General features: G+C 55.0%; 1 protein-coding gene across 1 annotated transcript in view; it reads left to right on the forward strand.

The window, feature by feature from the left end:
• LRRC74A (leucine rich repeat containing 74A) overlaps positions 1-15,303 on the forward strand; it is a 161,933-nt gene extending 146,630 nt beyond the window's left edge. The window contains exons 12-13 of the mRNA XM_075330587.1: positions 14,827-14,931; positions 15,214-15,303. Of these exons, the coding sequence (XP_075186702.1) occupies positions 14,827-14,931; positions 15,214-15,303 (195 nt within the window). The remainder of the gene's footprint in view (positions 1-14,826; positions 14,932-15,213) is intronic.
• Positions 15,304-15,585: the final 282 nt, after the last annotated feature.

The raw sequence follows: 15,585 nt of genomic DNA on the forward strand, positions 1-15,585 counted from the left end.
GAGGCGCTGGGTATCACACACTGCAGAGTCATCAGAGGCGCTGGGTATCACACACTGCAGAGTCATCAGAGGCGCTGGGTATCACACACTGCAGAGTCATCAGAGGCGCTGGGTATCACACACTGCAGAGTCATCAGAGGCGCTGGGTATCACACACTGCAGAGTCATCAGAGGCGCTGGGTATCACACAGTGCAGAGTCATCAGAGGCGCTGGGTATCACACACTGCAGAGTCATCAGAGGCGCTGGGTATCACACACTGCAGAGACATCAGAGGCGCTGGGTATCACACACTGCAGAGACATCAGAGGCGCTGGGTATCACACACTGCAGAGTCATCAGAGGCGCTGGGTATCACACACTGCAGAGTCATCAGAGGCGCTGGGTATCACACACTGCAGAGTCATCAGAGGCGCTGGGTATCACACACTGCAGAGACATCAGAGGCGCTGGGTATCACACACTGCAGAGTCATCAGAGGCGCTGGGTATCGCACACTGCAGAGTCATCAGAGGCGCTGGGTATCGCACACTGCAGAGTCATCAGAGGCGCTGGGTATCACACACTGCAGAGACATCAGAGGCGCTGGGTATCACACACTGCAGAGTCATCAGAGGCGCTGGGTATCACACACTGCAGAGTCATCAGAGGCGCTGGGTATCACACACTGCAGAGTCATCAGAGGCGCTGGGTATCACACACTGCAGAGTCATCAGAGGCGCTGGGTATCACACACTGCAGAGTCATCAGAGGCGCTGGGTATCACACACTGCAGAGTCATCAGAGGCGCTGGGTATCACACACTGCAGAGTCATCAGAGGCGCTGGGTATCACACACTGCAGAGTCATCAGAGGCGCTGGGTATCACACACTGCAGAGTCATCAGAGGCGCTGGGTATCACACACTGCAGAGTCATCAGAGGCGCTGGGTATCACACACTGCAGAGTCATCAGAGGCGCTGGGTATCACACACTGCAGAGACATCAGAGGCGCTGGGTATCACACACTGCAGAGTCATCAGAGGCGCTGGGTATCACACACTGCAGAGTGATCAGAGGCGCTGGGTATCACACACTGCAGAGTGATCAGAGGCGCTGGGTATCACACACTGCAGAGACATCAGAGGCGCTGGGTATCACACACTGCAGAGTGATCAGAGGCGCTGGGTATCACACACTGCAGAGTCATCAGAGGCGCTGGGTATCACACACTGCAGAGACATCAGAGGCGCTGGGTATCACACACTGCAGAGTCATCAGAGGCGCTGGGTATCACACACTGCAGAGTCATCAGAGGCGCTGGGTATCACACACTGCAGAGTCATCAGAGGCGCTGGGTATCACACAGTGCAGAGTCATCAGAGGCGCTGGGTATCACACACTGCAGAGTCATCAGAGGCGCTGGGTATCACACACTGCAGAGTCATCAGAGGCGCTGGGTATCACACACTGCAGAGTCATCAGAGGCGCTGGGTATCACACACTGCAGAGTCATCAGAGGCGCTGGGTATCACACACTGCAGAGTCATCAGAGGCGCTGGGTATCACACACTGCAGAGTGATCAGAGGCGCTGGGTATCACACACTGCAGAGTCATCAGAGGCGCTGGGTATCACACACTGCAGAGTGATCAGAGGCGCTGGGTATCACACACTGCAGAGTCATCAGAGGCGCTGGGTCTCACACACTGCAGAGTCATCAGAGGCGCTGGGTATCACACACTGCAGAGTGATCAGAGGCGCTGGGTATCACACACTGCAGAGACATCAGAGGCGCTGGGTATCACACACTGCAGAGTCATCAGAGGCGCTGGGTATCACACACTGCAGAGTCATCAGAGGCGCTGGGTATCACACACTGCAGAGTCATCAGAGGCGCTGGGTATCACACACTGCAGAGTCATCAGAGGCGCTGGGTATCACACACTGCAGAGTCATCAGAGGCGCTGGGTATCACACACTGCAGAGTCATCAGAGGCGCTGGGTATCACACACTGCAGAGTCATCAGAGGCGCTGGGTATCACACACTGCAGAGTCATCAGAGGCGCTGGGTATCACACACTGCAGAGTCATCAGAGGCGCTGGGTATCACACACTGCAGAGTCATCAGAGGCGCTGGGTATCACACACTGCAGAGTCATCAGAGGCGCTGGGTATCACACACTGCAGAGTCATCAGAGGCGCTGGGTATCACACACTGCAGAGTCATCAGAGGCGCTGGGTATCACACACTGCAGAGTCATCAGAGGCGCTGGGTATCACACACTGCAGAGTCATCAGAGGCGCTGGGTATCACACACTGCAGAGTCATCAGAGGCGCTGGGTATCACACACTGCAGAGTCATCAGAGGCGCTGGGTATCACACACTGCAGAGTCATCAGAGGCGCTGGGTATCACACACTGCAGAGTCATCAGAGGCGCTGGGTATCACACACTGCAGAGTCATCAGAGGCGCTGGGTATCACACACTGCAGAGTCATCAGAGGCGCTGGGTATCACACACTGCAGAGTCATCAGAGGCGCTGGGTATCACACACTGCAGAGTCATCAGAGGCGCTGGGTATCACACACTGCAGAGTCATCAGAGGCGCTGGGTATCACACACTGCAGAGTCATCAGAGGCGCTGGGTATCACACACTGCAGAGTCATCAGAGGCGCTGGGTATCACACACTGCAGAGTCATCAGAGGCGCTGGGTATCACACACTGCAGAGTCATCAGAGGCGCTGGGTATCACACACTGCAGAGTCATCAGAGGCGCTGGGTATCACACACTGCAGAGTCATCAGAGGCGCTGGGTATCACACACTGCAGAGTCATCAGAGGCGCTGGGTATCACACACTGCAGAGTCATCAGAGGCGCTGGGTATCACACACTGCAGAGTCATCAGAGGCGCTGGGTATCACACACTGCAGAGTCATCAGAGGCGCTGGGTATCACACACTGCAGAGTCATCAGAGGCGCTGGGTATCACACACTGCAGAGTCATCAGAGGCGCTGGGTATCACACACTGCAGAGTCATCAGAGGCGCTGGGTATCACACACTGCAGAGTCATCAGAGGCGCTGGGTATCACACACTGCAGAGTCATCAGAGGCGCTGGGTATCACACACTGCAGAGTCATCAGAGGCGCTGGGTATCACACACTGCAGAGTCATCAGAGGCGCTGGGTATCACACACTGCAGAGTCATCAGAGGCGCTGGGTATCACACACTGCAGAGTCATCAGAGGCGCTGGGTATCACACACTGCAGAGTCATCAGAGGCGCTGGGTATCACACACTGCAGAGTCATCAGAGGCGCTGGGTATCACACACTGCAGAGTCATCAGAGGCGCTGGGTATCACACACTGCAGAGTCATCAGAGGCGCTGGGTATCACACACTGCAGAGTCATCAGAGGCGCTGGGTATCACACACTGCAGAGTCATCAGAGGCGCTGGGTATCACACACTGCAGAGTCATCAGAGGCGCTGGGTATCACACACTGCAGAGTCATCAGAGGCGCTGGGTATCACACACTGCAGAGTCATCAGAGGCGCTGGGTATCACACACTGCAGAGTCATCAGAGGCGCTGGGTATCACACACTGCAGAGTCATCAGAGGCGCTGGGTATCACACACTGCAGAGTCATCAGAGGCGCTGGGTATCACACACTGCAGAGTCATCAGAGGCGCTGGGTATCACACACTGCAGAGTCATCAGAGGCGCTGGGTATCACACACTGCAGAGTCATCAGAGGCGCTGGGTATCACACACTGCAGAGTCATCAGAGGCGCTGGGTATCACACACTGCAGAGTCATCAGAGGCGCTGGGTATCACACACTGCAGAGTCATCAGAGGCGCTGGGTATCACACACTGCAGAGTCATCAGAGGCGCTGGGTATCACACACTGCAGAGTCATCAGAGGCGCTGGGTATCACACACTGCAGAGTCATCAGAGGCGCTGGGTATCACACACTGCAGAGTCATCAGAGGCGCTGGGTATCACACACTGCAGAGTCATCAGAGGCGCTGGGTATCACACACTGCAGAGTCATCAGAGGCGCTGGGTATCACACACTGCAGAGTCATCAGAGGCGCTGGGTATCACACACTGCAGAGTCATCAGAGGCGCTGGGTATCACACACTGCAGAGTCATCAGAGGCGCTGGGTATCACACACTGCAGAGTCATCAGAGGCGCTGGGTATCACACACTGCAGAGTCATCAGAGGCGCTGGGTATCACACACTGCAGAGTCATCAGAGGCGCTGGGTATCACACACTGCAGAGTCATCAGAGGCGCTGGGTATCACACACTGCAGAGTCATCAGAGGCGCTGGGTATCACACACTGCAGAGTCATCAGAGGCGCTGGGTATCACACACTGCAGAGTCATCAGAGGCGCTGGGTATCACACACTGCAGAGTCATCAGAGGCGCTGGGTATCACACGCTGCAGAGTCATCAGAGGCGCTGGGTATCACACACTGCAGAGTCATCAGAGGCGCTGGGTATCACACGCTGCAGAGTCATCAGAGGCGCTGGGTATCACACACTGCAGAGTCATCAGAGGCGCTGGGTATCACACACTGCAGAGTCATCAGAGGCGCTGGGTATCACACGCTGCAGAGTCATCAGAGGCGCTGGGTATCACACGCTGCAGAGTCATCAGAGGCGCTGGGTATCACACACTGCAGAGTCATCAGAGGCGCTGGGTATCACACACTGCAGAGTCATCAGAGGCGCTGGGTATCACACACTGCAGAGTCATCAGAGGCGCTGGGTATCACACACTGCAGAGTCATCAGAGGCGCTGGGTATCACACACTGCAGAGTCATCAGAGGCGCTGGGTATCACACACTGCAGAGTCATCAGAGGCGCTGGGTATCACACACTGCAGAGTCATCAGAGGCGCTGGGTATCACACACTGCAGAGTCATCAGAGGCGCTGGGTATCACACACTGCAGAGTCATCAGAGGCGCTGGGTATCACACACTGCAGAGTCATCAGAGGCGCTGGGTATCACACACTGCAGAGTCATCAGAGGCGCTGGGTATCACACACTGCAGAGTCATCAGAGGCGCTGGGTATCACACACTGCAGAGTCATCAGAGGCGCTGGGTATCACACACTGCAGAGTCATCAGAGGCGCTGGGTATCACACACTGCAGAGTCATCAGAGGCGCTGGGTATCACACACTGCAGAGTCATCAGAGGCGCTGGGTATCACACACTGCAGAGTCATCAGAGGCGCTGGGTATCACACACTGCAGAGTCATCAGAGGCGCTGGGTATCACACACTGCAGAGTCATCAGAGGCGCTGGGTATCACACACTGCAGAGTCATCAGAGGCGCTGGGTATCACACACTGCAGAGTCATCAGAGGCGCTGGGTATCACACACTGCAGAGTCATCAGAGGCGCTGGGTATCACACACTGCAGAGTCATCAGAGGCGCTGGGTATCACACACTGCAGAGTCATCAGAGGCGCTGGGTATCACACACTGCAGAGTCATCAGAGGCGCTGGGTATCACACACTGCAGAGTCATCAGAGGCGCTGGGTATCACACACTGCAGAGTCATCAGAGGCGCTTGGTATCACACACTGCAGAGTCATCAGAGGCGCTGGGTATCACACACTGCAGAGTCATCAGAGGCGCTGGGTATCACACACTGCAGAGTCATCAGAGGCGCTGGGTATCACACACTGCAGAGTCATCAGAGGCGCTGGGTATCACACACTGCAGAGACATCAGAGGCGCTGGGTATCACACACTGCAGAGTCATCAGAGGCGCTGGGTATCACACACTGCAGAGTCATCAGAGGCGCTGGGTATCACACACTGCAGAGTCATCAGAGGCGCTGGGTATCACACACTGCAGAGTCATCAGAGGCGCTGGGTATCACACACTGCAGAGTCATCAGAGGCGCTGGGTATCACACACTGCAGAGTCATCAGAGGTGCTGGGTATCACACACTGCAGAGACATCAGAGGCGCTGGGTATCACACACTGCAGAGTGATCAGAGGCGCTGGGTATCACACACTGCAAGAGTCATCAGAGGCGCTGGGTATCACACACTGCAGAGTCATCAGAGGCGCTGGGTATCACACACTGCAGAGTGATCAGAGGCGCTGGGTATCACACACTGCAGAGTCATCAGAGGCGCTGGGTATCACACACTGCAGAGTCATCAGAGGCGCTGGGTATCACACACTGCAGAGTGATCAGAGGCACTGGGTATCACACACTGCAGAGTGATCAGAGGCGCTGGGTATCACACACTGCAGAGTCATCAGAGGCGCTGGGTATCACACACTGCAGAGTCATCAGAGGCGCTGGGTATCACACACTGCAGAGTCATCAGAGGCGCTGGGTATCACACACTGCAGAGTCATCAGAGGCGCTGGGTATCACACACTGCAGAGTCATCAGAGGCGCTGGGTATCACACACTGCAGAGTCATCAGAGGCGCTGGGTATCACACACTGCAGAGTCATCAGAGGCGCTGGGTATCACACACTGCAGAGTCATCAGAGGCGCTGGGTATCACACACTGCAGAGTCATCAGAGGCGCTGGGTATCACACAGTGCAGAGTGATCAGAGGCGCTGGGTATCACACGCTGCAGAGTCATCAGAGGCGCTGGGTATCACACGCTGCAGAGTCATCAGAGGCGCTGGGTATCACACGCTGCAGAGTCATCAGAGGCGCTGGGTATCACACGCTGCAGAGTCATCAGAGGCGCTGGGTATCACACGCTGCAGAGTCATCAGAGGCGCTGGGTATCACACACTGCAGAGACATCAGAGGCGCTGGGTATCACACACTGCAGAGTCATCAGAGGCGCTGGGTATCACACAGTGCAGAGTGATCAGAGGCGCTGGGTATCACACACTGCAGAGTCATCAGAGGCGCTGGGTATCACACACTGCAGAGTCATCAGAGGCGCTGGGTATCACACACTGCAGAGTCATCAGAGGCGCTGGGTATCACACACTGCAGAGTCATCAGAGGCGCTGGGTATCACACACTGCAGAGTCATCAGAGGCGCTGGGTATCACACACTGCAGAGTCATCAGAGGCGCTGGGTATCACACACTGCAGAGTCATCAGAGGCGCTGGGTATCACACACTGCAGAGTCATCAGAGGCGCTGGGTATCACACACTGCAGAGTCATCAGAGGCGCTGGGTATCACACACTGCAGAGTCATCAGAGGCGCTGGGTATCACACTGCAGAGTCATCAGAGGCGCTGGGTATCACACACTGCAGAGTCATCAGAGGCGCTGGGTATCACACACTGCAGAGTCATCAGAGGCGCTGGGTATCACACACTGCAGAGTCATCAGAGGCGCTGGGTATCACACACTGCAGAGTCATCAGAGGCGCTGGGTATCACACACTGCAGAGTCATCAGAGGCGCTGGGTATCACACACTGCAGAGTCATCAGAGGCGCTGGGTATCACACACTGCAGAGTCATCAGAGGCGCTGGGTATCACACACTGCAGAGTCATCAGAGGCGCTGGGTATCACACACTGCAGAGTCATCAGAGGCGCTGGGTATCACACACTGCAGAGTCATCAGAGGCGCTGGGTATCACACACTGCAGAGTCATCAGAGGCGCTGGGTATCACACACTGCAGAGACATCAGAGGCGCTGGGTATCACACACTGCAGAGTCATCAGAGGCGCTGGGTATCACACACTGCAGAGTCATCAGAGGCGCTGGGTATCACACACTGCAGAGACATCAGAGGCGCTGGGTATCACACACTGCAGAGTCATCAGAGGCGCTGGGTATCACACACTGCAGAGTCATCAGAGGCGCTGGGTATCACACACTGCAGAGTCATCAGAGGCGCTGGGTATCACACTGCAGAGTCATCAGAGGCGCTGGGTATCACACACTGCAGAGTCATCAGAGGCGCTGGGTATCACACACTGCAGAGTCATCAGAGGCGCTGGGTATCACACACTGCAGAGTCATCAGAGGCGCTGGGTATCACACACTGCAGAGTCATCAGAGGCGCTGGGTATCACACACTGCAGAGTCATCAGAGGCGCTGGGTATCACACACTGCAGAGTCATCAGAGGCGCTGGGTATCACACACTGCAGAGTCATCAGAGGCGCTGGGTATCACACACTGCAGAGTCATCAGAGGCGCTGGGTATCACACACTGCAGAGTCATCAGAGGCGCTGGGTATCACACACTGCAGAGTCATCAGAGGCGCTGGGTATCACACACTGCAGAGTCATCAGAGGCGCTGGGTATCACACACTGCAGAGTCATCAGAGGCGCTGGGTATCACACACTGCAGAGTCATCAGAGGCGCTGGGTATCACACACTGCAGAGTCATCAGAGGCGCTGGGTATCACACACTGCAGAGTCATCAGAGGCGCTGGGTATCACACACTGCAGAGTCATCAGAGGCGCTGGGTATCACACACTGCAGAGTCATCAGAGGCGCTGGGTATCACACACTGCAGAGTCATCAGAGGCGCTTGGTATCACACACTGCAGAGTCATCAGAGGCGCTGGGTATCACACACTGCAGAGTCATCAGAGGCGCTGGGTATCACACACTGCAGAGTCATCAGAGGCGCTGGGTATCACACACTGCAGAGTCATCAGAGGCGCTGGGTATCACACACTGCAGAGACATCAGAGGCGCTGGGTATCACACACTGCAGAGTCATCAGAGGCGCTGGGTATCACACACTGCAGAGTCATCAGAGGCGCTGGGTATCACACACTGCAGAGTCATCAGAGGCGCTGGGTATCACACACTGCAGAGTCATCAGAGGCGCTGGGTATCACACACTGCAGAGTCATCAGAGGCGCTGGGTATCACACACTGCAGAGTCATCAGAGGCGCTGGGTATCACACACTGCAGAGTCATCAGAGGCGCTGGGTATCACACACTGCAGAGTCATCAGAGGCGCTGGGTATCACACACTGCAGAGTCATCAGAGGCGCTGGGTATCACACACTGCAGAGTCATCAGAGGCGCTGGGTATCACACACTGCAGAGTCATCAGAGGCGCTGGGTATCACACACTGCAGAGTCATCAGAGGCGCTGGGTATCACACACTGCAGAGTCATCAGAGGCGCTGGGTATCACACTGCAGAGTCATCAGAGGCGCTGGGTATCACACACTGCAGAGTCATCAGAGGCGCTGGGTATCACACACTGCAGAGTCATCAGAGGCGCTGGGTATCACACACTGCAGAGTCATCAGAGGCGCTGGGTATCACACACTGCAGAGTCATCAGAGGCGCTGGGTATCACATACTGCAGAGTCATCAGAGGCGCTGGGTATCACACACTGCAGAGTCATCAGAGGCGCTGGGTATCACACACTGCAGAGTCATCAGAGGCGCTGGGTATCACACACTGCAGAGTCATCAGAGGCGCTGGGTATCACACACTGCAGAGTCATCAGAGGCGCTGGGTATCACACACTGCAGAGTCATCAGAGGCGCTGGGTATCACACACTGCAGAGACATCAGAGGCGCTGGGTATCACACACTGCAGAGTGATCAGAGGCGCTGGGTATCACACACTGCAGAGTCATCAGAGGCGCTGGGTATCACACACTGCAGAGTGATCAGAGCGCTGGGTATCACACACTGCAGAGTCATCAGAGGCGCTGGGTATCACACACTGCAGAGTCATCAGAGGCGCTGGGTATCACACACTGCAGAGACATCAGAGGCGCTGGGTATCACACACTGCAGAGTGATCAGAGGCGCTGGGTATCACACACTGCAGAGTGATCAGAGGCGCTGGGTATCACACACTGCAGAGTGATCAGAGGCGCTGGGTATCACACACTGCAGAGTCATCAGAGGCGCTGGGTATCACACACTGCAGAGTGATCAGAGGCGCTGGGTATCACACACTGCAGAGTGATCAGAGGCGCTGGGTATCACACACTGCAGAGTCATCAGAGGCGCTGGGTATCACACACTGCAGAGTCATCAGAGGCGCTGGGTATCACACACTGCAGAGTGATCAGAGGCGCTGGGTATCACACACTGCAGAGTGATCAGAGGCGCTGGGTATCACACACTGCAGAGTCATCAGAGGCGCTGGGTATCACACACTGCAGAGTCATCAGAGGCGCTGGGTATCACACACTGCAGAGACATCAGAGGCGCTGGGTATCACACACTGCAGAGTGATCAGAGGCGCTGGGTATCACACACTGCAGAGTCATCAGAGGCGCTGGGTATCACACACTGCAGAGTGATCAGAGGCGCTGGGTATCACACACTGCAGAGTCATCAGAGGCGCTGGGTATCACACACTGCAGAGTCATCAGAGGCGCTGGGTATCACACACTGCAGAGTCATCAGAGGCGCTGGGTATCACACACTGCAGAGTCATCAGAGGCGCTGGGTATCACACACTGCAGAGTCATCAGAGGCGCTGGGTATCACACACTGCAGAGTCATCAGAGGCGCTGGGTATCACACAGTGCAGAGTCATCAGAGGCGCTGGGTATCACACACTGCAGAGTCATCAGAGGCGCTGGGTATCACACACTGCAGAGTCATCAGAGGCGCTGGGTATCACACACTGCAGAGTCATCAGAGGCGCTGGGTATCACAAACTGCAGAGTCATCAGAGGCGCTGGGTATCACACACTGCAGAGTCATCAGAGGCGCTGGGTATCACACACTGCAGAGTCATCAGAGGCGCTGGGTATCACACACTGCAGAGTCATCAGAGGCGCTGGGTATCACACACTGCAGAGTCATCAGAGGCGCTGGGTATCACACACTGCAGAGTCATCAGAGGCGCTGGGTATCACACACTGCAGAGTCATCAGAGGCGCTGGGTATCACACACTGCAGAGTCATCAGAGGCGCTGGGTATCACACACTGCAGAGTCATCAGAGGCGCTGGGTATCACACACTGCAGAGTCATCAGAGGCGCTGGGTATCACACACTGCAGAGTCATCAGAGGCGCTGGGTATCACACACTGCAGAGTCATCAGAGGCGCTGGGTATCACACACTGCAGAGTCATCAGAGGCGCTGGGTATCACACACTGCAGAGTCATCAGAGGCGCTGGGTATCACACACTGCAGAGTCATCAGAGGCGCTGGGTATCACACACTGCAGAGTCATCAGAGGCGCTGGGTATCACACACTGCAGAGTCATCAGAGGCGCTGGGTATCACACAGTGCAGAGTCATCAGAGGCGCTGGGTATCACACACTGCAGAGTCATCAGAGGCGCTGGGTATCACACACTGCAGAGTCATCAGAGGCGCTGGGTATCACACACTGCAGAGTCATCAGAGGCGCTGGGTATCACACACTGCAGAGTCATCAGAGGCGCTGGGTATCACACACTGCAGAGTCATCAGAGGCGCTGGGTATCACACACTGCAGAGTGATCAGAGGCGCTGGGTATCACACACTGCAGAGTGATCAGAGGCGCTGGGTATCACACACTGCAGAGTGATCAGAGGCGCTGGGTATCACACACTGCAGAGTGATCAGAGGCGCTGGGTATCACACACTGCAGAGTGATCAGAGGCGCTGGGTATCACACACTGCAGAGTCAGAGGCGCTGGGTATCACACACTGCAGAGTCATCAGAGGCGCTGGGTATCACACACTGCAGAGTCATCAGAGGCGCTGGGTATCACACACTGCAGAGTCATCAGAGGCGCTGGGTATCACACACTGCAGAGTGATCAGAGGCGCTGGGTATCACACACTGCAGAGTGATCAGAGGCGCTGGGTATCACACACTGCAGAGTCATCAGAGGCGCTGGGTATCACACACTGCAGAGTCATCAGAGGCGCTGGGTATCACACACTGCAGAGTCATCAGAGGCGCTGGGTATCACACACTGCAGAGTCATCAGAGGCGCTGGGTATCACACACTGCAGAGTGATCAGAGGCGCTGGGTATCACACACTGCAGAGTCATCAGAGGCGCTGGGTATCACACACTGCAGAGTCATCAGAGGCGCTGGGTATCACACAGTGCAGAGTCATCAGAGGCGCTGGGTATCACACAGTGCAGAGTCATCAGAGGCGCTGGGTATCACACACTGCAGAGTCATCAGAGGCGCTGGGTATCACACAGTGCAGAGTCATCAGAGGCGCTGGGTATCACACACTGCAGAGTCATCAGAGGCGCTGGGTATCACACACTGCAGAGTCATCAGAGGCGCTGGGTATCACACACTGCAGAGTGATCAAAGGCGCTGGGTATCACACACTGCAGAGTCATCAGAGGCGCTGGGTATCACACACTGCAGAGTGATCAGAGGCGCTGGGTATCACACACTGCAGAGTCATCAGAGGCGCTGGGTATCACACACTGCAGAGTCATCAGAGGCGCTGGGTATCACACACTGCAGAGTCATCAGAGGCGCTGGGTATCACACACTGCAGAGTCATCAGAGGCGCTGGGTATCACACACTGCAGAGTGATCAGAGGCGCTGGGTCTCACACACTGCAGAGTGATCAAAGGCGCTGGTATCACACACTGCAGAGTGATCAGAGGCGCTGGGGTATCACACACTGCAGAGTCATCAGAGGCGCTGGGGGTGATCACACACTGCAGAGTGATCAGAGGCGCTGGGTATCACACACTGCAGAGTCATCAGAGGCGCTGGGTATCACACACTGCAGAGTCATCAGAGGCGCTGGGTATCACACACTGCAGAGTCATCAGAGGCGCTGGGTATCACACACTGCAGAGTCATCAGAGGCGCTGGGTATCACACAGTGCAGAGTCATCAGAGGCGCTGGGTATCACACACTGCAGAGTCATCAGAGGCGCTGGGTCTCACACACTGCAGAGTCATCAGAGGCGCTGGGTATCACACACTGCAGAGTCATCAGAGGCGCTGGGTATCACACACTGCAGAGTCATCAGAGGCGCTGGGTATCACACACTGCAGAGTGATCAGAGGCGCTGGGTATCACACACTGCAGAGTCATCAGAGGCGCTGGGTATCACACACTGCAGAGTCATCAGAGGCGCTGGGTATCACACACTGCAGAGTCATCAGAGGCGCTGGGTATCACACATTGCAGAGTCATCAGAGGCGCTGGGTCTCACACACTGCAGAGTCATCAGAGGCGCTGGGTATCACACACTGCAGAGTCATCAGAGGCGCTGGGTATCACACAGTGTAGAGTCATCAGAGGCGCTGGGTATCACACACTGCAGAGTCATCAGAGGCGCTGGGTATCACACAGTGTAGAGTCATCAGAGGCGCTGGGTATCACACACTGCAGAGTCATCAGAGGCGCTGGGTATCACACACTGCAGAGTCATCAGAGGCGCTGGGTATCACACAGTGCAGAGTCATCAGAGGCGCTGGGTATCACACACTGCAGAGTCATCAGAGGCGCTGGGTATCACACACTGCAGAGTCATCAGAGGCGCTGGGTATCACACAGTGTAGAGTCATCAGAGGCGCTGGGTATCACACACTGCAGAGTCATCAGAGGCGCTGGGTATCACACACTGCAGAGTCATCAGAGGCGCTGGGTATCACACACTGCAGAGTCATCAGAGGCGCTGGGTATCACACACTGCAGAGTCATCAGAGGCGCTGGGTATCACACAGTGCAGAGTCATCAGAGGCGCTGGGTATCACACACTGCAGAGTCATCAGAGGCGCTGGGTATCACACACTGCAGAGTCATCAGAGGCGCTGGGTATCACACACTGCAGAGTCATCAGAGGCGCTGGGTATCACACACTGCAGAGTCATCAGAGGCGCTGGGTATCACACAGTGTAGAGTCATCAGAGGCGCTGGGTATCACACACTGCAGAGTCATCAGAGGCGCTGGGTATCACACACTGCAGAGTCATCAGAGGCGCTGGGTATCACACACTGCAGAGTCAGAGGCGCTGGGTATCACACACTGCAGAGTCATTAGAGGCACTGGGTATCACACACTGCAGAGTCAGAGGCGCTGGGTATCACACACTGCAGAGTCATTAGAGGCACTGGGTATCACACACTGCAGAGTCAGAGGCGCTGGGTATCACACACTGCAGAGTGACCCAGAACTGCCTGTAATCAAAGTCTGTGGAACGTGAGAACAAGGCTCCATAGACGTTGTTTGTCGGATTTGCTCTGGACCATGTTTCTGCAGCTGGATTTATTTTTTCTTTTTAATGTTTCGTGAATGAGGGTGCCTTGTTTTATTTTTTTGTGTTTGTATGTTTCTTGGGGGGGGATTATCGTTTTTTGGGACTAGAATGGATTCAGTGGACCATGGCGGATTATATATATATTCCTTGGTATTGGTCCTAGCTGGCAGAAGACAGCATGAGGAGAGAAGGTGCATTAGGTGCCGGCCTAATAAGAGAAGTCAGAAGTAGGAAGCATTCACACCCGCGGTCAGCGTCATGTAGCACTGCCGGGGTTACAAGCATGGAACCCGCCACTTCTCCCCGCTTCTGCACAGCGCGGAGGGTTTGGTTTGGTTTTGGTGTTGGAGGACTTCTAGTCGGGGCCTGATTGTGAGGTGGGATCCCATCTCTTGATGGTTGTGTACAGTGACTGGAAGATGCTGGTTTTTGGTTTGGTTTGGTTTTGGTGTTGGAGGACTTCTAGTCGGGGCCTGATTGTGAGGTGGGATCCCATCTCTTGATGGTTGTGTACAGTGACTGGAAGATGTTGGTTTTTGGTTTGGTTTGGTTTTGGTGTTGGAGGACGTCTAGTCGGGGCCTGATTGTGAGGTGGGATCCCATCTCTTGATGGTTGTTATACAGTGACTGGAAGATGTTGGTTTTGTTCAGGTTTTCATGGAGTCTCTGTCATTCAGGATTTCCTGGATGAACGCAAACTTCGATTGCTTGATTTCTTCAAGAACATGGACAGAGATGGCAGCATGAGGATCCCTGTGAGTGACTTCTGCAGATATGTGGCGGTGAGTACTGGGCTCCAGGGAATCATATTGGGAGGCGTGCCATACTTTGCGTTGTCGGACGGTAGTCCCTTCTCAGCATTTCACCCTCACGTGACACATGCAGTAAGGAACCGTCTATAGTTTGAGGTGACACCTGTCGGGAGCAGCCTAGGCACATTGTAGACCCCTCCGGACAATACCAACCTAGGAAGTCGGTTCAGTTTTCACTGCCAGCTGCGGTGCCCTTGTAGACTCCAGCACAGGTCAGTGCCACCGCTATTTTCACCAATCTTCTTTTCCCAGGTGGCTGGCCTACCATTGGATGCTGCTCAGATGGATTCATTGGTACAAAAATTGGATAAGGATCTGACGGGAACCATAGACTACAGGTGAGGGGTGAAGCCATAGATTCTTTGCTATAAGAATTCTGTGATCATATTTAAGCCTCTTTATGTGGAATGCATCTTCTCTTTTGTCCTCTCTTCCCCTCACCCATCTTCTCTTTCTCCCCCACCATTTCTTTTCTATCTTCATGGTATCTCAGGATCTCTTCTATTTTTTCCTCTAACATCCTCTCTCATCATATTTTCTTTCACTTCATCGTCTCTGTCGAGACTTTCTCCATCGGCTCATCTTCTCCCTCTCCATCATCACTCCCTACTGGCCATCTTTTTT

The sequence above is a fragment of the Anomaloglossus baeobatrachus genome, chromosome 12 (assembly GCF_048569485.1).
Source record: "Anomaloglossus baeobatrachus isolate aAnoBae1 chromosome 12, aAnoBae1.hap1, whole genome shotgun sequence".
NCBI lineage: Eukaryota > Metazoa > Chordata > Amphibia > Anura > Aromobatidae > Anomaloglossus > Anomaloglossus baeobatrachus.